The following is a 26,982-nucleotide window of genomic DNA, read 5'->3' on the forward strand; positions in this document are numbered from 1 at the left end:
CATATCTATTCTTTCACTCCTGCACATTGTATATTTTATGGTTTATCACTGATCTGGACGCCAGAAATATTTTACTATATATCATGTTCTCATCTTTGTTATCTATCTATATTTTGGTGAGACTAAATTTGTTTCTTTTAGGTTGGTAAAACATCAGATTCTGCTGATCCCACGGTATCAAATACTTCCCCTGGTTTATTCTTTCGTCATGCGGGGCATAGGTATGATAGCAGATGGTTATACACATGTTCATTTATCTTTATTCAGTTTTTTGGAACTCAACATTATATATATGCTATTATGCTTAAGTGGTTGGAGTTTTTGTTCCCATTAGTACTGTTCCATTTCTCAATATTGTGATGTAATATTTAAGCAAATGGTGAAGCACTCAATACCAATGAATTGTTTACGTATGTATTCAGGGATAAGGTTGTTGACTTTCATTGGAATGCATCTGATCCATGGACAATTGTTAGTGTCTCTGATGATTGTGCAAGCACTGGTGGAGGTGGCACTCTTCAGGTAAACAGATGTTTCTATTATGTCTTGGTTAGATCATTTTTCAGCCATGCAGATTACAGCATTAACTGGGGTTAAGTTTCGCAAAATTTTGATATACTTCCTTCGATGTATTGTAGATTTGGCGGATGTTGGATCTAATTTATCGACCAGAGGAGGAAGTGATGGCTGAGCTGGATACATTAAAATCTCATATCATAGGATGTGACATTGACACGTGACTTCTCTGAACAAATTAGTTAACATCTTTCCAGTTATGTAGAAGGCTTTGGCGTGTAAAAATGTTATTCAATCTACGTTACAAGAGGGACGAAAAATTAGAATGTAATAAAAATTGACTTGCTCGATTCTTGATTTTGGGAACTAATTTGAATGTTCTGATCTTTGATATTGTTGTATCATCTATATTCCATACAACAAAAAAGAACATTCCTGTGCGACTACACTATTATAGATATTGGATGTACACACTAAACTAAGGTTACAGACTTACAGTTAGCCAACCCTTCCAACCATAAATGTCAATAATGAATCCTTCTCTTGTGCTGATAGTTCTTCAAACGAAATGTCAATAAATTCATCATCTCTGTTCTCTCCCCGTTCACACTTTTGCCTTCTCGACACAAGCTCCAATTTCAAGCATCTTTCTGGAGAGGTTCACATAATTAGGATATCATAACAAAGATGTTATTAAACTTTCTATCAAAGCCTCAGATTTGGTGTATACCTTGTGGTGTATGCTGGTGAGTGGTGAGAGTTTAAGCTGGTATTGAAGTCAGTTATAAACAAAAGCATCCTCCTCTAATCGTTTCTGCTCTAATTCCAGCTTGTATATCTGAAATAAATAACAAATTTAGATATTTATTAGAGATTTCTGGAAGCTTGATGACATAAAGTTATCATGGTTGCAAAAACTAGAAAGAAATCTTCGATGTATTCGCAAAAATCATGATATTAGTATACATGCCACATAAGATAAAGTCACATTCATTCAGTTCACTTGTTCACACCACATATATATATAGCAAACCGTAGAGAGAAAGTAGACCTAAGATTAGTAACAAAAATGGAATGTTCACATGGTAAGATAAGGCAATTGAAAGAAGAAAATATAGAGTAGAGAGAATGAGTGAAGCCATCAATTTTCTAAAATTTGAACTCTGAACAAATAAAGACATTTCTTCACTTATCAACATAATTGAACTCTAATCAAATTGGTTGGTTATAATTAAATACTAATTCTTAAGATCACAATATACTGTAATGTATTTAATGTGAAATTGTGGGGCAATTTAAGTATTATTTTTCTTTATCAGAATCGTTTTTTTTACTACCAGCCAGAAACAGATGTTTTTTGTCCTATAAATATATTATATTTAATTTTTATGGTTTTGCAAAGAATAGTTGTCCCTTCTTGCCTTATTAGGAAAAAAACAAAATCAAAGAAATACTAAAGTTGCGAACATGTACGGATGAAGTTGACCGAATGAAAAAGTTTATAGAAAGAAAAAGTTGTCATTGCAATTCACTTAAGAATTTACTTTTTTTAGATATGCTCCTCACTATATTTTATGGAATAGTATTAGTGTTTTTTTCCTTCTTATTAGTCATCATTTTTTTTAAAAAAATTTGAAGTTCAGTTACACAAATTATAAAATTGCATAAATGGAAAAACAAAAGATATGTTTACTAAATTACTCTTAAGAAGTATTTGTATAGTTACCATTATTATAACGGTAAAGTGGAAGATTGAATTGAGAGTTATGTATGTAATAATAATTAAAAGATACAATTTAAAAAAATATAATTAATAACATACCGAAAATTAAGTGTCAATGATTGAGACCGTAAATAGATCAATTATGTAATTTTTAATATTAATAGTATTGATGTGTTTTCACAACAAAATTTTATGAAAGCTTCATAGTAATTTTTTTGAATAGGCAATTAGAGAAAAGAGATTGTTCATATTAGATCAGCATGATACACTAATGCCATATTTAAGGAGAATAAATTTAACCTCTACAAAGACATATGCTAGTAGGACAATTTTGTTCTTGCAAAACAATAAGAGTTTAAAACCCCTCGCTATTGAAACAATATAAAAGATAGAATACCTTGATTTAAAAGAAACAAGAACAACAATTTAATATGACTGATCCTATTATCTTGTAAAGTTTCTTACAATAAGAAAGCAATTAAGTTGCTATCAATAATGCAAGCTTACAGTGAAAAAATAATATTACAATAAGAAGCAAGAGGCTTCCACATAAAAAAAGTAAAATAAAATCATTTGCACATGGACTCAATTAGTAGTATTATCTCATTGTGCATCTAAGAAAATCTTCATCACCTTTCACCTCTGTATAATAAGCAGAACAGAACACAAATATGTACACACATCCACAAAATCATATCAGCAATCTCTATATGCTTTCAACCAGATGGTGTGTTGTGTTTTCTGCAACTTCACCTTGGAAAAAAGCCAAATTAATGCTTTTGGTGATCTACAAGTATCCCAAAAATCTTGCTTGCAGAAAAAATATCGACGAGGAAAGTTATTTCCATTTATTTTGAGGTTGAAATGATCAGGTACAAATGGCCTCCACTGAGAGTTTCTTCATGACATTTGGACATGGATCTCCTCCAAAATTTTCGGGTGACACAGTTACCGTGCACAAGTTTTGTCCGATACAATTCTGCAACAACAACAAAAGTCACTTTTGAATAATGAAAAAAGTAAAAGTGATAATCAAATATATATGGATGTAAAATTGACTTGAACCTAAAAGATTTCAATTATACAGCCTTTAAAACTTCAAAAGATTTAATTCATATACACCGTCAATGTGAAAAAATTTCACATTGTCAATCAATTATCATTATTTGTCAAATTATTGAAAATGTTTGACTTTAATCGTAATAACTTCTAAAGTCAAAGATATAATGTTCAATCAAAAAAATATGTTTAGCCATAGCAGTACCCTTTCAAAGGCATTATAAGACTTGTGAGCATGACAGCTTCCTTCATGGAAATTTCCACAAGACCCTACTGGAGTACCAAAGCTAGCAAATTTGATTGATGAGATTTTCTGTCCGGGGCCGCACGATAAATGTGCTTTTGGTCTCACAGGTTTGCTAACTTTGCCAGAAGTTTGCATCTGATAACTTATAAGATTTGGCTGCCACTCATAAATATCAGCACATACACTATCAATATCCCTTCTGACCAAAGAGATCCCATTAGGGTCTCCACCCAATTCTTCAAACACAACCAATAAATTTCCAGTTGGTATCAGCCATGAACGAGGAACATGGTACCTGAATGAAATTATCATCCATTGATTAGTTTGCCGATAGTTTCTCATCAGCATTAAACAAAACTAAAAATCAAGATTAAAATGTTTCTCCCTCACCATGTTTGAGAAGCTTCGCCGCAGTTACTTCTACATTTATTTTCGTTATAAGTTCCTGCGTAGTCACAGTCATCACAAGTACCAGATGCTTTATAAGCAGGCCAGTAACGGCCGATATTCTGTCCATTTAACCACACTTGTCCTTTGCCCATACTTCCCATGTCTAAAGCAAATGGTGCAATTCCATCCGGGGCATCAAAAGTAGTCTGAAATTGTCAATAATTAAGGGAAACAAATCAAATTCTGATTTGTCTAAACCTATTCTAGGAAAGCTAATATATATAATTACAAATTGATATTATTTCCTGATTCACATAAATAATGTAAAAATGGATGTTGAAATTGTAGAATTTAGATAGGAAAAGAAGAGAAAATAGAGACCGAACCATCTGACACTGATTTTGAAATAAGGTGGTATACTCACTTTGTACCAAGTCAATGGCTGCCTTTGAGAAACTAAACTCCCCTGAATCCAATCTACTGAGGAACTTCCACTGAGAGAATGAAGACTCAAGGATTCGCCATTGAGACCAACCTATATAAAATGAACATTTGAATAAATTTTGAGCAACATCAAGCAATAGAGAGAGAGAAGGCATGGTGAGTGTTCTGAGGTAGAACCTTGTAAGACCATTTCTGCCATGTCAAATCCCGTCTCCCCTCATTGAGACCATTTAATGTAATAGGGCCGAGAACACCGGCATTCCATGTTTCAAAATGAGGGCCAACATTCTGTGTATAGAATAGTCAAGATCACAGTGCAATTTCAATTAATGATTACAACAAATCGGCTAAGTATTGTGATGCACAGTGCTTCTGATAATATATTTTCGATGTCTGTGTGTAAGACAGACAGAGATAGATAGAGAGAGAGAGAGAACAAACCGGGAGTCCAACTGCAACACTTAGAAGAGAGATTTTGTTGACACCAGGTCTGAGCTTCACATTCTGGCTAAATGTTAGCTTGGGAAATTCTAAGCTTCCATATATAGTTCCTGATCAAAAGGAGAATAACAGGCTCAATATGTGAATAACAAAGCATATATTGATTCCAAGCATTGTTATTAATTATCAAAGTCTCAAAAGCATTCATCAACGAAATTTATGGATGATGCTTTCTTCCTCTAAGATCAACCATGAAAAAGTACAATTATACAAGTTGAAGATTTGGAATAATTCCAGAAGTACTGAGATTGTTCCCATTAGTTGAACCAAGTGTTTCTGAAACTTCGTAAACCAGCAGTATGTTCCTCACCTGAAAGCTGGTCATTGACGAAAACATGCAAAGCATGCCCGGCAGATAACACTGTAAGAACAGGATCCTTTCCACTACTCAAGAATCCTTCATCTGTATCGATCACAACACTAAGAAAAAAGAAAGCAATAAAACTATAAGACGTGGAAAAACCAAATGAATGATGAGAGTTATCAATTAAAAACTCTAACTAAGAGTTGTTTATTACTCACTCTGTGGAGTACCACAAATAATCGGTTAAATCTCTTGTTGTATTTAACTGTTCCAATAGGCCAGTCATGGTGAAAGAACTATCATCAGTAGAGGCTGTTTGTTCAGTGAACACTTGCCAAGAGAGTCCACCATGAATAGGAACGCGAGTCATCTTCATTTGAGCACTCTGGGAACCAACCTGTACAAAAAATTTGGAATTTCAATTTTGGACAACATCTGCTACAAGAAAATCCTTGAGGAATTTCTTTCTGTTCATTGTATATGAAAATTTAGTCCAGCAAGATCAAGTAAACAAAAATAAGACACTAGAGAAATTTCATTCTTTTTCTTGTGCTTTGTTAAATAAGATTATAATTGCATATAGAAAGTTATTGCATTCACTCAATCACATATATTTTGGCCAAGCTCTTCTGCAAATAATCACAATTACAAAGTATAACTAAAAACTGTTTTATTCTTTTTCTCACCCTTGCAGTGTTGTAAACGGTGTTCTTGCAATCAGGAAGAATGCTTATAGACCAAGGAGGCAAGTTGTAATGCATATTTCCAAATGCAACTGTTGCATAAGATTTTGGATTATAGTTTGCAAGGAATGCAGCACAAGCTCCCGACTTTGATTTAAACACATGAGCCTGCACATTAATAATGAAAGATAGAAATTCAGTCAGGTTATAAAGCACTTTAGATAGGTTTGATAATTTTCACATAACAGAAATGAGTCATACCTCTTGATAGTTTCCAATCCGTGTAACAGTAGGATCACCAGAAACTAAAGCAGGTTCAGAGAGTTTTATTGCTCTGTGTAAATCCTTCAGATGACCCCATTTTGGTTGCCTGAGCAATCCTGCAAAGATAAGAAACAAAAATAAGAACCTTAATATATAGTTATATAAAATATGTGAAGCACAATATCAGTACTTATTGGTCATAACAAGAATGTGAATCCATTGTGTTTACCATATTCATCAAGAGGTGCATCATAGTCATAGCTTGTAGCAATGAAAGGACCACCAGCAGTTCTCCCAAAATTTGTTCCTCCGTGATACTGAAATGAACAAAATAAAGGGCAAAGTTCAATATTTAAAAACGGAGAACCTAAACAATTACATAATAAATTAAATAAATAAATTACCATGTAATAATTGACAAACGATCCTCCTTTTTGTATAAATCTTGCAACTGAAAATGCCAAGTCTTCGGCAGGTCGGTGAGGAACCGGACCTCCAAACTCGGTAAACCTGCAACGGTAAAAGAGGAACAGAGGCAATGTATAGTCAATCTTGTATATATCTAGCTTTCATGTATCTTATTCTTATTGAAACCTAAGAAATAAGAAACAAGATATTAATACCAGCCAGTCCAAGCTTCTGTCCACATCTTTGGTTTGTAAGCCTTGTTTGGAGAGAAATAATCACAGTAGAAGCCATTGCAGGTGTTAATCTGCACAATGTTTTGCGTCGAAATTAGAAGATGAAATCATTGGAAGCATAAAAGATTGTATCAAGAACAATATAATTAAGGTTTCAAAAATGACCCTCCGTGCATAGAAAAAGGCATGTATATTAGACAATAGACAACCTGTATATAAATGGTAAAAAAAATGTTTTCTTAAAATGATATGATTCAACTGAACTTACAACAGGATCAGGAGCATCGTCTTGCTTGCACATGATCCACGGAACACCAGTACCAAGTCCTATAGCCATATCAGCTGCCCACTTTGTGTAGGATTTACCAGGAGCACCAATTTCATACTCCACAGGTCCATATTCATTTTCAATCTGTACAAAATGACAAGCATAAAGGGAAATAATCCAATATTCAATTACATGTTCACTCTAATAAATAAAACCTACAATATGATATAAAGTAGCATGCATAGTCTACCTGAGATAGAATTATTGGACCTCCCTGAGACTCATATAACCTTTCTTCTTTCATCATGCCAACAATCTTCTCAGTAAATTTTTGCATTTGAAACTTCATTATGGCAATGTAAGAATACAAAAGTAATTAGTAGGTTCTAAATTCTAATCAATGAAAAAGAAAAAGAACGAGAATCTTTAAAAATTCTTAAGGTTTAAGAATGACTGAAATATTACCTTAAATGGCTCATTGTCTGTTCTAAAACTGATACCAGGAATGTACTTAAGCCAAACAGGAAAACCCCTGAAAATCAATCAAGAAAATATGTTAAGATATTTCTTGTTTGACATACCAAAGATATTTTCCTTAACTGGAAAGAAAGGAACAATTTCCCTACCCAAAGTTCCACTCAGCACAAACATAAGGACCAATCCTTAGATGAACATAAAGGCCAGCTTGCTGAACTAACTTTATGAACTTCACCAGATCATAGTTCCCCTCAAAATAATACTGCACCAATCAACAATAATAATAATAACATTAATTATTTCTCATTAATCACTCGTAACCATACATTATTTAGGCAAAAATACTAAAAAGCACTGTTTTATTTTATCATTAGTTATTACTTTGTCAGGTGAAGGTTCATGTCCATTCCAGAAAACATAAGTCTGAATCACATCCAAACCTCCTTCCTTAGCCTTCTGAATAAGATCTGGCCACATCTGAAATAAAAAAATAAAAAATAAAAAACAAAAAACAAAAACAACCAACTTATAGTCATTATGCAAATAACATTAAATACAGAAGAAGAAGTAATAAAGGAAGAAACTTTAAGGTACTCATTTGATAAAAACAAGAAAATAAAAGGACCCTTAAGCTTATTTTAGAATAATAAATAATAAATAAATAAAAAGAACCTCAGGGGTGCTTCTTGGATAGTGAATGGATCCAGAAATGAGAATTCTTCTTTGGCCATTAATGGTGATAGCTTTAGAGTCATAGGAAACAGATGCTGTAGCAGAATGAATAAGAGAACAAGCCAGAAGCAGAACTAACAGTGGTGGCACCTTCCACATTATGAACTTGAAGTTGAAGCCCACCACCATTATTGAATATTGAATAATAAAGCTTATCTCTTAACTTTGTAAAGCAAAAAAAAGCAGTGAGTGACCTGAAGAGGAAGGAAATAGCTTTGATTCTACTTTTCCTTCTCACTATGGTTTAGTTTCTGAGTTCTCTTTTTCTTTTTACAGAATGTCTATCATTGAAGAGATAGAAAGATATAAATATAAATAAAAATAAAAACAAGTGGGAGTTGGAGAGAGGCAATGTTTTGTTTCTTCCACTTTTTGTTTTGTGTTTGTTGAGAGAGAGAGAGAGAAAGGAGATTAAATTAAAATTATTAAAATTATTTTAATTGATTTGAATAATGTTATTATTGTTTAGTAGGAAAATGGAAATGCTTTGTAGCTGGTTTTATAGACTCATCAATGAATGAAAGAAAAAGAAGTGAGCAGTGAGCAGTGAACTGTGTCGCCTTGAAATAAGGGAGTGGTTGGGACCCACCATGTCCTTGTTACAGCCTTTGAGCCTGGATGCAGCAGTGTAATCTTGACCTTTAAATTTAAATCGAACGGCTCAATTTTAAGGTTGAATTTTTTATTTTAAAAAATTTATTTTCTATTTAAGTCATCTCCAACAAAAAATATTTTCGAGTTATTCAAAAGGTGAACCAGCATTTTCATTTGTTCTTTGGTTGGAGTACACTCGTGTGGACTTCTTATTCTTTTGTTTAAGTTTAAATTTCATTCAAGTATTTTTTATTAATATTAATATGAAACAAATAAACTTAAATTTGTATAACAATAATTGAAAATAAACGTTAAGTACATGACATATCTAATTAAAAATAATAAAAATAAATAATAATGTGTAATAATTAGTAACACAAGGAGTCTATTTCTTTAACACTTGATATATTCACTTAGTTGCAACGAAATTGACATTGTACAAGATATAATGCTGAAGTTTTTTTGTGGTTCTATTTTGGATAGTGTCATTTTTTTTTTTATAACAGAGACAATGTTGTCTCGAAGAGAAAAGAGAAAGATAACTTTTGTGATTTTCAAAATTGTATTCAATCCATTCAATTCAATTGATATTTTTATCATATATGTTGTATATAAAAATGAGACTAATTTTCTAGAAAACATTGAAGGCATGACAATCTCTTGAAGGCCATGCAATATGGTGAATTTAGCATTAGTGATTTTATAAAAAAGGAATTGAACAAGTGTGGAAGTGTTTACAAGTATTACACCACCTTAGAGAAGACGAAATGATGTCCTACGACTAGTGATGTTTATATCACTAAAGGCTTTAAGAAGAAAGTTAACCTAGTCACTTATATGCATGGTTGGTGATTAGCTGTGATCTACTTAGCCTATTAAAAAGGTGGACCCTAACTTGGGGCATTTGGTCCAATTTTTTATGTCCAACAATCCCATTTTGTTGACTATATTACAAAGACAACTCACGACATTCATTTTAACCAATGATGAATATAATTGGTTCATCAAAGAAACTCCATTTGTAGGAATAAATAGTTATGTACAGTGTCCATTGCCGGTGCCCCGATAATTGAATATCACGTGATGTGCACGTGATCTACAAATTATTCTTGTTTAAAAGAAGCCTAACAAAGAGGAATTAGGGTACATGGGTTGCTTATAATTTAAAATTATTGAGTGATGCACTCACAAATATGTATCGTTGTGAATTAGTTTTTCTAGAACTTAATAATAGGGGACAAGGCCACAACATGTAACCAATAAATATATTTTGTGCAAACAAAGCAAGGATCCAGCAACAAATGTAACATGATTAGACAATGAGAATTGGGGTAAAAATAATTTTAAAAAGTTGCAAAAACTTATGGTTTTGTGTTGTTATGCTTTGAAAGTATTTTAAGAATTGTATGCATTGAAAGAACTTTGAAAGAAGAATGAGATTGACAGATGCACAACATATTACATTAATACATTGTCCCTTGTAATAGTGTTGCAAACAAATTGTTTGAGATATAAGAGACATGAACATCTAACGATTATCACTGGAAATTATCTCACAGAGAGGATGAGTATGCCACATAGTCATGCACTTTTTAGCTCTCCCCCTAGTCACCATCCATGGTTATTTGTATTTGATGTGGCCTAATATTTAATTTAATCCTCTACAATAGTGACCACTTGAATGTGTGGGTCTACAAGAGCTAGAGTGATACAAAAATTGAAGAGTGATCAGTAACAATCTCAAATTCTCAATCCACAATTTCTTTAATATTGATTGTCTTTCCAGAGCCTAATTAATGAAAACAATGTTGGTTAATCTAAAATATAGTAATCGTCAAAAAATGAAAGTTGGATTGCGTTGAACACGACAATGAGATGGTCTTACCTGTTAACATGATGGAGTTTGCCACTTTATTTTGTAAAATCATCGAAGACTTGTAGTGTATCACGATAGCTGTGCTCAAAACTCAAATAAAGTAATTAAACAACAAGATTATTTAAGCCAAGGCAATCACTAAGTTTCCTTTTAAGATATATTTTATATACGTTCTAAATGTAAACCTGCAACTGACAAAAAGGTGGCTGCAAGATTCATTTTCACTGAAGCAAAAGTACAAAGGCAACACTGAATTGCTGTATCAAAACACCCCTTTTATCAATCCATCTCTAGTGGAAAACCTGGACAAAATTAGTTTCCACCCGAATACTTGAATCTTCGATGGCACAGCAATTTTCCAAATGCACTGCAGTACCTTACTTCTTCTGTCATTGAGAACCAAATATGTATACCTAAAGTTGAGCTTAACACTGCATAGCACGACTTGTCGACTTGACAGTAAATCCCACCACTTTATTGTGCAGCCAATACCACTTATTGATATGCTGAGGCTGCGGGCTCATCCCTGAGAGGAAAGCTCGCAGAGTGCTAGCTTATTGTAAAGCCTCGGCAACAAGATTACTACCCCAATTCCAATCCCAATCAGAACTATACCAGTCCCCCATCTCGGCTACACAACCATCCTTCAAAGTTGAAATATTGTACAAAACTGGAAACTCCCTCAATGGCTTATTCCCTAATCATTGATCTCCCGAAAATTTAATAAGCTCCCCATTACCCAATACACAACAAAGATTTGTAGGAAACCAACAAGAATTATGATCTACCTTACAACCAGTAGTCATCACATCTCGCCACCATAAATATTTTCTATGACCATGACTTACAGACCTTGTATTTGTGGTTTTGGGGCTTAAAGGGCCATACCTAAAGGAAAGTAGCTCGTACCAAATTGCCTCTGGATCGTTGAAACAATGTTACTTCCATTTGCTCGGCAAAACCAAAATAAAATGTCACAAATTCTTGACCCCGAGGAAGTAGCCAAAGACCAGAGATATGTGAAAAGCAAACAAGAGGATCCATTTCAAGAGCCTCAAAAGTGCCAACCATTAGAGCGCCAATAACTTCTCGCATTTTTAAGTGCACGGGCATGTTTAATCTTTAAAAAAAGCCGGTAAGCCCTCTCTGTTTTGTCTGAAGCAAGCAGCTTGTTACTTAGTTTACTATAAACAAGCCTGCTTGGGCAGAACCCTTTGCGCAAAGCCTCCTCCATGACAAGAACAGCATTTTCCAGTTGTCCTATGTTGTAAAGGCCACTGATTATGTACTCATAGACTTCAATGTCTGAACTATACCCACATTCTTGCATCTCCTGCCAGACACTTAACAATGTTCCACATTTTCCAAACTTAGAAAGACGCATAAGCAATAGCTTATAAGCTTCCATTGATATCTTACACTCTAATTTTCTTGCTTTCTTGTAGATCATCATAGCAGCATATGGTGGACCATAGCTGCATAAACGTTTGATGAAGGAGCTTATAGTCCCAGTAGGAGGCACAACTCCTTGCCTTAACATCTCATCAAACATCAAAAGTGCATCCGCCACTTTCCTTGTTCTGAGAAAAGCAGTAATCATTCTAGTATATGTATCGATGTTAGGTTCACAATTATCACTCGACATCTCATTATAATACTTCATACATTCATCAAAGTTACCAATCGAAATGAAATTAAAAATCATTGCATTATAGGTAGTAGTGTCTTTCTCCTTCATATTACAGAAAACCTGAACAGCCTCATCCATTCTACCTGCTCTACCCAAACCCTCAAGATAGAAAGCATATGTCGTGAAATCAGGAGAAAACCCCTCAACTTCCATTTCCTTCATAACTCTCTCAATCTCATTCACCCTACCTGACTTAGACCAACCACCAGCAACAACATTATATGTGGCAACATTAAAAATCACCTTCCCTTTCATTGAATTAAAAACAGAAGCTGCGGCACCCACGTGACAGCGTCGACAAAGGCAAGACAAAAGCACATTCAAAGCCTCAGTATCGCGATCAAGGCCGAGATCATCCAAGTTCCCAAACACCTGAATTGCTTTAGACACATGACCAGCATTGACAAAACTATCAATAACAATGGATAACATGAACAAATCAGCTTTTATACCATTCAACCTCATGTCATTTAAAACTTGCATCATAAAAACGAAAAATTTCCTTCTTCCTAGTGCCTTAACAATGACATGGTAGGTACCAACATCATTAGGCACCATTGGTTGTTTGAGGGCCCAATTAAAAAATGTAACCATAGCTTCACCACCTAAATTCCCATAGTTCAATACCCTACCAATAATATCAGCATTCACATCAACACACACACCGGATAAAGCCTGTTCAACTGTAGTCTTACCCTTTAGCTTTTGAAGAAAAATACCTCGCAGTTTATCTTCAGGGGACAAAAACCCATCAACAGATTTAGATTCTGATACCGATGATTCTCGGTTTTTGGAAGTGGATATTGGTAAAAGTTGAGAGATTTGATGGAGAACGAGGCGTTCGTCAAGGTGTGAAGAATTTTGGGGAGTATGGAGCGATGAGATATGCAGTAATGGTATGAGTGATGATGATATGGAAGGAAGAGTGTGGTTGGGTTTTGACAGTTGCAGCAGACATTGCAAGCCCAAACACCGAAACGCCATTGATGATTGGTTTTTTTGAGACAATGTCTGATTCAGAGATTTTTTCAAACAGTTGGCGGGCGTAAGGGATGTATCGCTAGAGCGTAGGGTCTTGTTCAATGGTGAGACTCGAAATGGTGGTGGAAGAAGGCGCTGATATGTGTTCACGGGGTAACGAAAAAATCAAACAAAAAAAAAAAATCGCTTGACCGTAGGGTCTTGTTCGATGGTAAAGATTCGAGATGGTGGTGGAAGAAGGCGTGATATGTGTTTACGGCGGAAAAATAAAAAATTAAAAAAATTTCGCCCACCGTGGGGCTCGAACCCACGACCACAAGGTTAAGAGCCTTGCGCTCTACCAACTGAGCTAGACGGGCACATGTAAATTAAAAGATATATTAAATATATAGCTTAATTGTTTTGTTTTGAGAAATAAAAATAATGATGTATATATTATTGATATGATAGAAAAAAATATATAAATATAAAAGGAAATGTAAAATAGAATAGATGTATGATAATTTTCGGTGCATATCTACCATTGTTGTAAATATAGCCATTAATCCAATTTCAAATTTTTGGTCATTTAATGTGAATAATTGGGTTTGTGTGGTAAAATGGTGATATTATGTGGGCAGCACAATATGTTTTTATTTATTTTTTTAGAAGACATGTGTTGTAGTTAATGTGAACTCTTTAAAGAAAAAACATTTTGATGGATGTGCTTTAATTTAAAGGATGATTTATTATTTTCTAAGTTTCATAGATGAAAATGACTATTATAATTTTGAAGATGAAATTGGTCATTCATTCTTTGTTTAGTTAAAAGTATTTTCAATTTAACTTTTTCATTTATGTAGTTAAACAGTTTATGCATGTACATATTACACATGTCTAACCATTTCCACCAAAAGAAATACAAGTCTAATCTATTCTTTAAGAATGTGTTTGGAATTGAGAATTTATGTTTTGATAAATGAAATTGATAATTTTACAAGGAAATGTAATTTTTCCAAGTATTTTCCATCGACAGAATCTTTCAAAAGTGTTTTCCATATGATTAACCCATGCCATGTTCTCATCTTCAACATCAAGCACTTTGGAATTGTATTTCAAAAGAAAAAGCACATAGGAATCAGAAGCGCATATGATTTGTGAAACAGTCATTGGCGACTCTGTTATTCTGGTAACCTGTGATTGATAACGAGACAAAATTGAATTGAAATTCTAAACTAAATAATAAATTCCAAAGTAATAATATTACAAATCTGGGTCCCTATGTTCCTTAATGTTCAACAAATTATAATGCTGGATCAAATTCAATCAGAGTTGCAAACCCTGACAGAAATCTATCAAATAACCAAAACTTCACTGCATTGTTTTCTTTTCATTGTACTCCTCTAAAGTAGATCATTACTAACAAAGGACGGTACCATAAACTATGTACACGCCATATATATTGCTGCAAAAGATCTCAAAAGCTTCTAATCCTCTCTCTAGCATGGTAAACTATGCCATTTGAATTTGGTATTGGCACATCATCTTCACCGGCAAGTAAAAGAGGAAGTTAATTGACTAGGACAGCCTTTACAGAAGACTACAATGGATCAAACATAATCTTTCAATTAGTTGTTTTGCCGACTCCAGTGGAAAAATACACAAAGATCGACCTTATCTGCTGTTCAGCTCACCTGTCTAGGAGTGGAAAGAAAGGACAGTTCAGCTAGGGAAACATTAATTAGCAGTTGTAATTTGCACCATCTAGGGCAGTTTTGTTATATATTGAGATTATACAACAGTTGCTACTTAATTCCTCTCATCCCATCTAGTGCTGGGCTACATAATATAAAACTTACTATTACTTCCTCCAAATTCAAAGGCATTGAAGAGTCCACTGAGAATCCCAATTCTAACATTAGCTTTTCCAAGCGATTCACATTTGTCAAATAGAGATAGCCAACCTAGTTCAATAGACAGACATCTGTGTTAGAGAAGAGGCTGACAACAATTCTCAGATCATAGAGGAGATACTTTGTTTCAGATTATTCCTATCACTCTGATTTTCAATCACAAAAGGGACATATATTAGATGGATATCAATCTAGCAACACCAAGTGAGACGAACTTGCAAAACAATGGTGTGGCAGCCAGCCAGCCGTTAATAGCTAATTGTGCAACATATAATTATACAAATAAAAAAATCATACTAATATGTGTATAGAATACACATACATCATGCACTATATTAGTTATATTTTAACAGTTATCTCCAATCAAATTAGTATGTTGCAGTTGTCATCACCATTTTATAGCTAAAGAAATATAAAAAGAAAACTCTCAAGAAATCGATGACTATTTTATAGCAGATTTATATCATCAGAAGAGAAACCAAGGTTTGAAGGCACTTACTAATGTTTCTAGTGAAGATGCTCTGTTATATACAGCTGCTCCAGCACGCCTTTTTGTCTTAGTTTTGCTTGAACCAATGTTCTTTCCCCATCGAAGAACATCCCTGCAAAAAAGTTCATTAAAAGCTATAAGCCATAATATAAATTAACAGATTCTCCCATGATCTACCAACTCTTATCATGCTGGGAGTGTCTAATCCACTATTGAACTAGCACTAGAATAGCAGAATTGTGGCATACCCAAAAGTATGTTTGCTTTTTTGAAAAGTTTACTGTTTACAGGCTTCATCTAATCATTATCATGCACCAACAATGAGACAGGTGAAAATGCCAAATTGTAATATAGCTTCAAATCTAAAGCATGCATGGATCTAAACTACCGGTTCCACGCATTTCTACAAAATATTCATCTTGCAAGCTGAGATCGTTGTTTTGTTCATTTAATAAAACCCTAACACAGGTTTCCAAACTAAGATCCACCAGGTTTCAGGATCATGAGATAGACTCAAGATTGATTTCTTAGTTAGTTATTCCAACTAGCGAATTTTCAGATTGACTTCTTGGTTAGTTATCCCAATTATATTTGGATGTAGTACTTCGTTCTTACTTTACAGAATAATATTTCCTGAAGTTCAAAGACTTATGTTGGTTCAAAGACTTATGTTGGTATAGAAATGAATTATCATAGCATTTGATCATGTACTGGTGATTTTTATTGAGATAATGCCACTCTTAACAAGCACTATAAGGTGATTTATGCTACTAACAGTTCAGCTTGCATCATTGTAGATAAATATCCCTACTTAATGACATCGTAGTTCTAACCCACTCAAGTTCTCACTGACCTATCTTCTAGAGAAAAACCTACCATGTTTTCAAAGGAAGCAACCCAACCAGCTGGCCATCAAGTATTCAACTTCTATGACTTAATTACACATTGTTCAAAATCAAACTATAATTTATAAATCAGACAGGATATACAAGCACACAGCAACAATTAAGATGCAAAGTAGGCAGTGGCAAATGTTTCTTAAGCATAGAACATCAAGATAGGGGGAACAACATTCCTTATTTTTCCTGCAACATCTTCATGATATTCAAGTTCAAGTTCACTTGTTTGTCAAATTTCCATGCACCGAATTTATAATTGGAGACAAGGACACATTTAATATATAATTTTCAGTTAAAGAATATATCATAAATGGATAACAGGATTGTTTGTTTCAGAATCTTCATAAGATGAAAGTTCATAAAATATAATAATAAAAATGAAAAATAGGTGTGTTTTGGGGAGGGGGAACGATGAGACCCTACAGATAACATATTCTAACCTCTCTTGATCCGATAAGAAGTTACTGTTCAAAAGTTTCTGAAGCAATGCATCCTGCAAGTGCAAACCAAAAAAAAAAAAAAAAAAGAGGATGATACACATTGTAATTTGATTAGAAACATGTTTTTTTGGTTAATTAGTAATAATAAATAAAATTCAAAAGGACATTACTGGCCGGCTGAAGCCAAACTCATATTATTTTTCTTCCTTAACCAAAATTTCAGTTTAGGAACACAAAAAAGAAGCAGAAAAACACTCACAGTGAAAAGCAAGAGTATGTCATTCAGACAATGAAAAGACTTTCAGTAAATTTAACTTTAGGAAAACTCCTGAAGTTTACAAACAAGAGAGGGGGGGAAGAGAACTATATGACTTTACTATGCAAATTCAATATGAAATATGCTTAGTGAATTTATCTTGTTCCCACCTTGATGATGTCTTTTTCCGCTATTTAAAGCATAACTAATTACCATAATCCATAATTTACTTCTGGTGATAAGAATATTTACAATCAATCATAGTAATAAAATGATTCTGTTAAACAAATCTGGTGCATAATACATAGCCATGCAAAGTAGATTTGGGATGGAGAGCTCATGAATTGAGTAGTACCAGAGTTGAAAAGGGGAGAAAAATGTAAAAACATCACTGAAGACAGAGAGAGATCTATACAACATTTAGAATAAGAAAGAAAAGTAACTTCTAACTCCCAATGAGGTGATTTTTTCCACTTGAAAGGATCCTTATCTAATTTCATTGCATAAACGATATACAAACAAATACATACTACTACATAAATAAAATTTAATACGAAGTATCGAAAAATTCATACTTGAGCCTCACAGCGGACAACTGCAGTGACACGATCATTGTATTCTTCAATACTAAGAGGAGGAAATAAAAAGTGTCTGCGAGCATATAGCTGCACGTTTCACAAAAGAATAAAATAAGATATGTAACCAAAAGTTTATGAAAATCATCATAAGAGAATGAGAATTAAAAATACTCCAATAATAATTGTATAGAAAAGGAAGTACCTCATAAATGCAATCACCAATATATGCTAAGGTAGCAGCATTAAAGACGGAACGAGGCTTGACGACTTTGGGTGGAGTTGGAAGCCATTTCTCATAACCTAAATAGGTTTCATCTATTTCTTCGTTTACGTTCACTGTAAACAAAACAATGCATTAATACAAATAAGAAATTGAAAATGATAATAATAATAATATTAATACCTATGGTGGGATTGGGAAGAGGAGTGGAGCGTTTGAGAAGATCGGAAATGTAGTGTTCCTTGCGAGTAGACGGTGGTGAGGGTGATGAAGTGAGAGGCGGAGAATGAGTGTTGTTGAGCTTTCGAGGAGCGTTGCGATTGTAAGAGAGTCTCTGTTGTGTGTCCCATGAAGCTTTAACTGAACAAGTTGTTATTGAACATGATAAAGATGATACACCTTGCATTATTCCTTCTGCTTCTGCGACCCTGATGATTAATTCATTCAACAATGGATTGCCAAAACAAGAAGATATCTGTTCGTAAAAAATTAAAATTAAAAAATAAAGATATTTGTGCAGTTATTAACTTATTACACCGTGTACTTTTTTGTCGGGCTCACATTTTGTGCTCTTTAAAGTCAGTCCAGCCCAAAACTGAATGTAATTTAGACAATTGATCCAACCAGGCTCAGATATTCAATAATTATTAATTAATTTCTTTCGTAATTCTTTTTAATTCATTTCTGGTTTTTTTTTTTTTGCAAAATTTCCTTAAATCTCGTACATCCAAAAATTTAAGAGATCAATTTCTAAAACAATATAAAATTATGTCTAATTAAATCTCATTATAGTGCTATTTTTTAAGATACTTTCTCATTCTTTTCAGTTTATTTTATATAATATTTTCATACAATGATTTGATTTTTGTATACATACAAAAAAATTAATAAATTGAGTAATTATTGTAAAATTGAGTAATCATTTGTGAGTATGACTTTAGTGTAATTATAATAAAAATTAAATATATTTAACAATTTAATAATTGTATTGTGATTGATTAATGGTATAAAAATAACTTTTTATATTGACATTGTATATAAATTAAATAAAAAAGTTTATAATGTGTACACGGATAAAATTCTATAAGTGTGTTTGATTTGTTAAAAGTAGTAGATTGAACATAATAGCTTTTATAACTTTATTATGCTCTCTTTGATTTATAAACACGTGAGTGAAGTGAACAAAAAATTAGACACAAATTTTTTGTTCCTCATTAAATTATATAAAAAAAATCAAATTATGAAAATATTATTTTTATTTTTTACTAAAAATTTATTATGTCTCTCTCTTATCTTATTTTTCTCTCTATTATTTTATACATTTCTATTTTCAGTATCTCCCTCTAGTCTCTATCATCTTTATCCATTTTATCTCTCATCTTTAATTTCTTATTTCTCTTCTCTCTATCATATTATCTCTTTTTTTCTTTCTCTACCTCTATTCATTCCTATGAATTTGTATGTCTACCTATTTTAATGCACCAACACATATATAAATTTTATAATTTTAATTATGATTGGAATAAAAATTAAGATGTAAAAGTTACTAAAAAGATAAAAAAAAAAATATTACTTTTAAAGACGAAACAATTTTAAATGTGAATGTTAGGTGTTGCTAAAAAGGTAAAAACAAAACTAAAAAACCACACAAATTTCTTGTAACCTCTTTATCACAAAAATTAATATTTTAATATATATTATAGATATATATTTATTAAAATATTAATGTTTTTGGTGTATATATATATATATACTATTAAAGGATATTATGATAAAATTATATTATTTTTTTGAATTGCATAGAAACATCAAATAAGTGGTAGTGTAAAAAGTTGTGTCGTGTACGATATTATTGTACCATATGGTTTTGTTTAGTAGTTACAGTTTTGCAATGCAAATTAAACGCATTGAATATTGATGATAATTAGTGGGAGTATGGAGAGAGCGATGTCCATACCACTCTCCATTCCAATCTCCGGAGATTAGTGGGAGTCTTGGAGAGAGTGGGTGCGGCGGTGAATGCATGTGTGTCTTAGCACGGTAGCTTTAGCATAACCCTAGATAACATTATTCTACACTCTGTAGTCGCTATACAGTGAAGGAGTTACATAAATAATTACTAAAATATAGGACTAATCCATTGTGCTTGACTTCCATTGTCACACTTACGAAATATCATGAGCCGCTACGATAGCCGTTCCGCCGACCCCACTTCGTACCGCGACCGGAGAAGGTAATTTCCTTTTCCCCATACTTTCTAGGGTTTCTCTTTTCCATTTCCCTTTCCTCCTTCTAATTCAAATGTCTCTCTTATTATCAGTGACTCGGCCCTAGGTGGAGCTGCTTTTGCTGCACCTTCAACCAGAAAGGACTACGATGAGGGTGCGTCAGGTTCTCCCACCAGGAAAATTAATTTGGATGGATTGCCTCATTTTGAGAAAAACTTCTACAACGAATCTCCCTCTGTTCGTGCTATGACCGAGGCTGAGGTTAACGAGTATCGTCTACGCCGTGAAATCACCGTTGAAGGCAAAGATGTCCCTAAACCTGTTCAATCCTTTTCCGATGCTGCTTTTCCAGGTATATCTTTCAATATCATTCACTTTCATGTGCCATTTTTCATTTAAATTATCAATTTTAGATTAATAATGGTTTAGAAGGTCAGAGAGAGAGAACCACAAACCTCACCGAGGATTAATAATGGAATTTAGGTATAGCCGATGTAAGAATAATATTCAAGTGCTATTTACTTGGTGTTTGATTTTTGTTTGAGGAGGAGGGAACATGAGGGGTCAAATTGAGGGGATTTGGAATGGAGGGAAAATAGTTTAGCGTTTATAGTTTGTGGACTTGGCTGACTGATGTATGGTTTCCTTTTTTAATTTTTGAGATTATTATTGGAACATTAGACTGATTTTACTACATTTATTTAATTCAATCCAGACTATGTATTGCAAGAAGTTAAGAAAGCTGGTTTTGTTGAACCTACACCTATTCAGTCCCAAGGTTGGCCAATGGCTTTGAAGGGACGTGATCTGATAGGAATTGCAGAGACAGGATCAGGGAAGACGCTGGCTTACTTGTTGCCTGCCATAGTGCATGTTAATGCTCAGCCAATTCTAGGTAAGCAGATAAGGAAGCACTGTGGCTAAGACGTAAATTGTAGAGGTGCCTTTGTTTGCCTATGTATGTTTTGTTTAATTGTTTTGCTGTTTGATAAATTGATTAGCAATGTTTTTCAGATCCTGGGGATGGACCTATTGTGTTAGTTTTGGCCCCAACACGTGAACTTGCCGTCCAAATACAACAAGAGGCTACTAAATTTGGTGCATCATCGAGGATTAAGAGCACATGCATATATGGTGGGGTGCCAAAAGGGCCTCAAGTGCGCGATCTCCAGAAAGGTATGTGGTGAAGTAGGTATTACAAAGCCATGGCTTGTGATAATAACTTGTCTTTCTTTTGTAACTTCATGACGCTGCTTTTATTTTGCCATGATTTTGTATTTGATGTTGCTTCTGTTAATTTTTGGGGTTAGGCGTTGAAATCGTAATTGCCACTCCGGGAAGGTTAATTGATATGCTCGAGTCAAATCATACTAACTTGCGAAGGGTCACATACCTGGTATTGGATGAAGCTGATAGGATGTTGGACATGGGGTTTGATCCTCAGATACGGAAAATTGTCTCTCAGGTGACTTTTTTACTATCTGATTAATAATCTATAATAGTAAAACCACTGGAAATGGTATTTGGCAGTATTGTTTGGCATAGTCAAGTTGCTTTCTTTGATGCTTCACAAAGTTCGTTAATGTTGCTATTCTATGTTAAATTTCAATTTGCTATGGCATTTATCTTCCATGAGAGAGGAAAAAAAGATAATTATAATGCATGTGTTCACAACCTTTTAATTTTATTCCTAGTTCTGAACATGCAGATGCCTGGAGTATCATTCATGTGGGAATTTTTTTGCTTCTGTTTTTAGTAGCTCAAATTTTCATGGCTTTCACTCATTGAAGTGACCTGTATTTATGATTATTTTGGGTGGACACTATTGAGTAATTTTATTTGGTAGAAAGGTAAGATATCCTCTGAGAAAGTAAAACCACAATATATTGAAAAACACTGAATGGCATCAATACTTGATAGGATGCTAATCCTGTAAGATGTCAAACAAACCCCACCCTTTTTTTTGACAAAAAAGAAAACTCACTCTTTGACAACAACTATTGGCTGAGAACCATGGAAAGGAAGCACCAGAAAGAAATTATATTAAATCCTATAAAGCTGAAACAATCTGATTTTTTTAAAGTTCAGGATTAAGTTCTAACCCCTGTGCCCCAAGTTGATAGCAACTGACGATGTTTTTTGGGCAGAGGCACAACTTGTATTGTATCATGAGGCAATACTCTGTACCTCTTCTGAATAGAGGTCAGAGGAGCCTTATGATTTAGATAAGCTCATCATTTAAGTTTCTGTTATGAATCTGAGTGGAATTAGCATAGACCTGATTATTGCTGAGGCCTCAGATAAACATTTTTTTATTGACCTGATTATTTTTATTTATGTAGATTCGTCCAGACCGACAAACTTTGTACTGGAGTGCTACTTGGCCAAAGGAGGTCGAACAGTTGGCAAGGCAGTTCCTTTATAATCCATACAAAGTAAGCTTTATTCTTGTCGCGAATTATTACATTGTCTTTTAATATTATTCTTCCTTACTGGATCACAGCTGTCAAACTCACGAGTTGACTACTAAACTTGTACGGGTCTACATGTTCAGGCAGTAACTCAAGCCGATTCACTTTAAAACATGTTCCTAGTAAACTAGTACTGAGACGCATGGATTTGTTCAAACTCTGACGGAATCATGAGTTTGATGCAAATTCTGCGACTCCACGGATACACTGAATTAAGCCTATGAAATGTTCCAGAGCTACTGTGTTTTCTCTTTCAGGTGCAACTTTAATTTCCCAAGTCCTAGGGGTCTCAAAACAATCCTACACGAGCAGAGAACTATCGCAACCATCCCTTTCTGGCGATTAGAGCCATCCCACACGACCATCAAAGTCACTCTTTGATGGATGAAATCATCCCCCCCTGGCTCTTCAAAACCCATCTCATTATGTAGTTGGGATGTAGAATACATATTAATATAATGGTCATATATTATGCTTGGATGCTATGTTATTTTTTAAAATATCTTTTTATTTGGTAGGCTCACGAGTCTATGCACACTTCATGAGTTTGCATAGCCTCTCGAATTTGACAATCTTGGGTGTATGTTTGTTTATGCATGGCATTGTATTTGTCAGAATTTTGTGTTTATATTGAAGACTGAATTGATAATTTCTGTCACAATTGTGCAGGTAATTATAGGTTCTGAAGAATTAAAAGCTAACCATGCTATAAAGCAATATGTTGACATTGTTCCTGAAAAGCAAAAATATGATAAGTAGGATATCATCTCCATTATTTTCAATCCCTAACTTGAATAACTTGTCACATAGCAGAATCGCCTAATAGTCATCTTATTTCAGATTGGTAAAGTTATTGGAGGACATCATGGATGGAAGCCGAATATTGATATTCATGGATACTAAAAAGGGATGTGATCAGATAACTAGGCAGCTCCGCATGGATGGTTGGCCTGCACTTTCAATTCATGGAGACAAAAGTCAAGCAGAAAGAGATTGGGTGCTTTCAGAGTTTAAATCCGGAAAGAGTCCTATAATGACTGCAACAGATGTTGCCGCTCGTGGTTTAGGTACAAAACTTGTGTTTCATTGCTTGGATAATATTCTTATTCAGTGTAGGACATTGAAGTAGTTCTAGAACCATATTTTGGAAATAGAAATTTTGTTGGAAAGGATAATTCTGCATTTAATTATTGACTTGGTTCCTTCCATCTTATATATGAATATGACTATTTTACTTTATTTTTTTTCTTCTATTTTCTGTCTTTTTTAAGCTAATTTGATTACTAGATTTTATGTTCATTTACTCTTCCCATGTTAGGGACATATTTGTTGTGTGGAGTAATCAATGTTGCTTTACCTTTTGAAATTTTTCATAGTTATGCAGACACTAGGTCAGATCAACAATTTTCTCCGATCGATGAAGTTCGCCTTCTTAAGTTAGAATTTTCTTTTATAGTTAGTCAATCACATATATGTATTAGTCAGTCTTAACTATATGTGGTTACTTAAATAGCTTATGGTAGTGATTGTGACTGACGACTTCAAGTTCTATTTGTTAATTGTTATGTCTCAACCATCCAATTCAGTCCTTTGGACCTATCAATGTAATCTTTATATCCAAAAAGAATCCAAGTGTGTATTAGGATTATTTACTTTTTTTGCTTTAAAAAGTGTCTTGTTGCTTGGTTGCACCGCACAACTGAGGAAGTACGTGATGTGATGTGAAGTGCCTTGTCTATATTAATTTTTTTCTTTTATATGATTATTACTGACAGATGTGAAGGATGTGAAGTACGTGATAAATTATGACTTCCCGGGATCACTGGAGGATTATGTTCACCGCATTGGAAGGACTGGGAGAGCTGGTGCGAAAGGAACTGCATACACATTCTTCACAGCAGCTAATGCCAGATTTGCAAAGGAACTAGTAAGCATACTTGAGGAAGCTGGACAGAGAGTGAGTCCTGAATTGGCAGCAATGGGGCGTGGTGCACCTCCTCCACCTTCAGGTTTGTTAGTTAACTTGGGCAGTATATGCATACCTATAATCCTGTATTGGTTCCCTCACCTGTCCTCAACTTTTTTGGTTGAAGGGTATATTCTATATTTCTGCTTGAATGACATGGATCCAAACCAAAAAGCAGTCATTTTGTCTTTGGTGTCCTGGCCTGGCTTCTTTACTGAAATTCTATTTTAGTGCCACTTGCCAAGGGGCAGTCTAAGATATGTTTTGGAGGGCTAAGTCTATATTGTTAACACATATTTGAGATTTTAAAACAATTGAAGGAATAGCATGATAGATAATCATATAATATTTCAATCACTCTTAACCGATTTTAGAAATATTATATAATTTCTTTAATATAAAAATGAAAAATAAGTCTTCCCCTCCAAAACCCAACTTCCAAACATATCATAGACTAGAGGGAGCTTATCAGAATGATTGGTGGGAGAATAGTTTGTAACTGGAAGCATGCCTCTGGCATCCTCGACTTCAGAAGGCTGGGGCGGGAGGCTTGTTCAATTAACACAGCATGCATCATCGTTTCGTTTTTGCTATCCACTTTTGATTTATGAATAAATTGTTTCTTTATATTTTTTTCAATGATATCAGGAGGCTTCCGAGACCGTGGGAAGGGTTTTGGCAGCGGTCGCCCGTGGAACTGATAGATGGAACTTCTACAATAATGCCCTCGATGTAGCCTGACGCAATGTACTGTCCTACTCCCAAATTAGCCAATGTTTGTAAGAAAAGTGGTAGGAGTTTGATTTTCTTTGTTAGACTCCTTTTCTTTCCCCATTAATTTGGTTGAAATGTCCATAGAACTTTGATAAGCCTTGTATCTACAATCGAAGAGTTATTTATACTTTTTTTTACTAAAAGAATTATTTATACTCGACAGTTCATACCACAGTAATTCATTTTGTATGACGCTTGGGTGCATTTAGTTTGATAATATCACTGCCTTGTTTTTCCTTTTTAGGGCCCTCGGATCGTGCATAATACACAATATTACTCTCATGGGAAATTCTATTGTGGGTGGTCTAGAACCACAAATTTTACATTTTAGCTATATTTATTCGTTATAATAATTGGATTTCTTCTTTGGAAAAAACTTAATAGAAAACGAATCACTGACTGTTAATCTAACCGTTAGCTTCAACTCCTCCTTTTGTCCTCTGCTCTCCTTGTTGTTCATTGTTCAACCCAATTCATAGTAGATAAAAAATAAATAAATGCGTAGGAGTTTAAATAAATAAATGAAAGCATGGTGTGGCTGGAATGCAACATGAGTTGAATTATGATGCCGGGGGATGTCTTTGGAAATTTGGGTGTAAGTTTGAAGTTAGTATTTTGAACTTAGTGTTTTATTTTTGTTTTGTTAAATTTTTTTATTTATTCTTTTTACAAGTCATATAATGATGATAAATTTTATTATGTTTGATGTGATATCAATCAATCAATCTGTTATGTTCTTTCATATATATATTAATTCATCTTATATCTTATGATTAAGATAATGACAATAAATTTTATTATGTTTGATATTACATGATAAGATCCTATTCATCAATCATCTCAACAATAGAGAAAAAAATGAAAATGAAAGTAATAATCAACAATTGTTGGGAAAAAAATATTTTTATGAAAAATAATATGATTTTTTTTTTCTTAAACTTGGGGATTAAGAATTAAAAATAGTATGAGAATTGTGAAAGACAATATCTTTTTGTTTTTTAGGATTCTAATTTTAGTACAAAGATAAAAAATAAAAAAAAATTATCATTTTTTGTATTATACTCAACCATGCTTAAGGTCCCAACAATTTATAAAATTTGAAAACATTTCAACTTTGATATTTTTCTACTATATATATTTTTTTATCATATTCTTTTACTATATAATTTCTTATATTATAAAAATAAAATTTAGTGTCTTTGAAAATTTGGAGTTCACAATTCAAATAATGAAGGTCTTGTTTAAGTTCAACAAGAAAGTTCACAATTCAAATACAACTCAAACGATCGGTTCAGTTGTAGTTTGTTTGATTGATTATTCTCTTGATCATTTGTCTGACAACTCGTTATCTCATACTTCTTTGTAACGTGTGTGTGAA

The 26,982-nt window shown here is 33.6% G+C and overlaps 5 protein-coding genes, 1 long non-coding RNA gene and 1 other non-coding gene across 7 annotated transcripts in view; 2 read left to right on the forward strand and 5 right to left on the reverse strand.

Annotated features, from left to right (window-relative positions):
• The window catches only part of LOC101509771 (WD-40 repeat-containing protein MSI4-like), a 5,443-nt gene extending 4,536 nt beyond the window's left edge, over nucleotides 1-907 (forward strand). Inside the window, exons 11-13 of the mRNA XM_004486771.4 lie at nucleotides 142-221; nucleotides 423-522; nucleotides 639-907. Coding sequence (XP_004486828.1) covers nucleotides 142-221; nucleotides 423-522; nucleotides 639-740 — 282 coding nt within the window. The 3' untranslated portion in view covers nucleotides 741-907. The remainder of the gene's footprint in view (nucleotides 1-141; nucleotides 222-422; nucleotides 523-638) is intronic.
• A 122-nt stretch (nucleotides 908-1,029) lies between these two features.
• On the reverse strand, nucleotides 1,030-1,705 carry LOC113785179 (uncharacterized). Its single transcript, XR_003471332.2, has 3 exons — nucleotides 1,568-1,705; nucleotides 1,247-1,354; nucleotides 1,030-1,166 (listed from the first exon to the last, which is right to left on the reverse strand). It is a non-coding gene; the product is annotated as an uncharacterized lncRNA (long non-coding RNA).
• A 905-nt stretch (nucleotides 1,706-2,610) lies between these two features.
• LOC101509118 (beta-galactosidase 1-like) lies at nucleotides 2,611-8,706 on the reverse strand. Its single transcript, XM_004486769.4, has 19 exons — nucleotides 8,190-8,706; nucleotides 7,899-7,994; nucleotides 7,667-7,779; nucleotides 7,506-7,572; nucleotides 7,291-7,383; nucleotides 7,041-7,184; nucleotides 6,755-6,843; nucleotides 6,536-6,641; nucleotides 6,361-6,448; nucleotides 6,129-6,247; nucleotides 5,871-6,035; nucleotides 5,403-5,581; nucleotides 5,191-5,300; nucleotides 4,821-4,930; nucleotides 4,557-4,667; nucleotides 4,360-4,470; nucleotides 3,936-4,141; nucleotides 3,504-3,840; nucleotides 2,611-3,218 (listed from the first exon to the last, which is right to left on the reverse strand). The coding sequence occupies exons 1-19, from the start codon at nucleotides 8,376-8,378 to the stop codon at nucleotides 3,108-3,110; spliced, it is 2,544 nt and encodes an 847-aa protein (XP_004486826.1). The 5' UTR covers nucleotides 8,379-8,706; the 3' UTR covers nucleotides 2,611-3,107.
• Nucleotides 8,707-10,261: 1,555 nt separating this feature from the next.
• LOC101508590 (pentatricopeptide repeat-containing protein At5g15010, mitochondrial) lies at nucleotides 10,262-13,716 on the reverse strand. Its single transcript, XM_004486767.4, has 2 exons — nucleotides 10,729-13,716; nucleotides 10,262-10,632 (listed from the first exon to the last, which is right to left on the reverse strand). The coding sequence occupies exon 1, from the start codon at nucleotides 13,391-13,393 to the stop codon at nucleotides 11,774-11,776; it is 1,620 nt and encodes a 539-aa protein (XP_004486824.1). The 5' UTR covers nucleotides 13,394-13,716; the 3' UTR covers nucleotides 10,262-10,632; nucleotides 10,729-11,773.
• On the reverse strand, nucleotides 13,677-13,749 carry TRNAK-CUU (transfer RNA lysine (anticodon CUU)). The gene has a single exon. It is a non-coding gene; the product is annotated as a tRNA-Lys (tRNA).
• An 837-nt stretch (nucleotides 13,750-14,586) lies between these two features.
• Nucleotides 14,587-18,664, reverse strand: LOC101508069 (uncharacterized). Its single transcript, XM_004486766.4, has 7 exons — nucleotides 18,349-18,664; nucleotides 18,148-18,281; nucleotides 17,943-18,032; nucleotides 17,112-17,164; nucleotides 15,782-15,884; nucleotides 15,229-15,333; nucleotides 14,587-15,067 (listed from the first exon to the last, which is right to left on the reverse strand). Exons 1-7 carry the CDS (start codon nucleotides 18,569-18,571, stop codon nucleotides 15,044-15,046), a joined length of 732 nt encoding a protein of 243 aa, XP_004486823.1. The 5' UTR covers nucleotides 18,572-18,664; the 3' UTR covers nucleotides 14,587-15,043.
• Nucleotides 18,665-20,071: 1,407 nt separating this feature from the next.
• LOC101507535 (DEAD-box ATP-dependent RNA helicase 20) lies at nucleotides 20,072-25,766 on the forward strand. The gene is made up of 10 exons (XM_004486764.4): nucleotides 20,072-20,398; nucleotides 20,486-20,745; nucleotides 21,109-21,288; nucleotides 21,408-21,569; nucleotides 21,704-21,858; nucleotides 22,736-22,828; nucleotides 23,534-23,619; nucleotides 23,705-23,931; nucleotides 24,640-24,873; nucleotides 25,479-25,766. Exons 1-10 carry the CDS (start codon nucleotides 20,343-20,345, stop codon nucleotides 25,529-25,531), a joined length of 1,506 nt encoding a protein of 501 aa, XP_004486821.1. The 5' UTR covers nucleotides 20,072-20,342; the 3' UTR covers nucleotides 25,532-25,766.
• The last annotated feature ends 1,216 nt before the right edge of the window (nucleotides 25,767-26,982 follow it).

This window comes from Cicer arietinum, chromosome 1 (assembly GCF_000331145.2).
Source record: "Cicer arietinum cultivar CDC Frontier isolate Library 1 chromosome 1, Cicar.CDCFrontier_v2.0, whole genome shotgun sequence".
Classification (NCBI taxonomy): Eukaryota; Viridiplantae; Streptophyta; class Magnoliopsida; order Fabales; family Fabaceae; genus Cicer; species Cicer arietinum.

Bases quoted from the DNA above. Each gene is read 5' to 3' on its own strand.
- LOC101508069 (XM_004486766.4), bottom strand. From the start codon at position 18,571: ATGCAAGGTGTATCATCTTTATCATGTTCAATAACAACTTGTTCAGTT. The intron at 15,885-17,111 runs GTTAGAATATGT...ACTTTTTTGCAG, and splicing joins TTCTTATCGGATCAAGAGAG to GGATGTTCTTCGATGGGGAA. The intron at 15,334-15,781 runs GTAAGTGCCTTC...CTATTGAACTAG, and splicing joins CATCTTCACTAGAAACATTA to GTTGGCTATCTCTATTTGAC.
- LOC101508590 (XM_004486767.4), bottom strand. From the start codon at position 13,393: ATGGCGTTTCGGTGTTTGGGCTTGCAATGTCTGCTGCAACTGTCAAAA.
- LOC101509118 (XM_004486769.4), bottom strand. From the start codon at position 8,378: ATGGTGGTGGGCTTCAACTTCAAGTTCATAATGTGGAAGGTGCCACCA. The intron at 6,449-6,535 runs GTAATTTATTTA...TGTTCATTTCAG, and splicing joins CGTTTGTCAATTATTACATG to TATCACGGAGGAACAAATTT. The intron at 4,931-5,190 runs GTGAGGAACATA...CCTTTTGATCAG, and splicing joins CGTCAATGACCAGCTTTCAG to GAACTATATATGGAAGCTTA.
- LOC101507535 (XM_004486764.4), top strand. From the start codon at position 20,343: ATGAGCCGCTACGATAGCCGTTCCGCCGACCCCACTTCGTACCGCGAC. The intron at 20,399-20,485 runs GTAATTTCCTTT...TCTTATTATCAG, and splicing joins TCGTACCGCGACCGGAGAAG to TGACTCGGCCCTAGGTGGAG. The intron at 20,746-21,108 runs GTATATCTTTCA...AATTCAATCCAG, and splicing joins TTCCGATGCTGCTTTTCCAG to ACTATGTATTGCAAGAAGTT.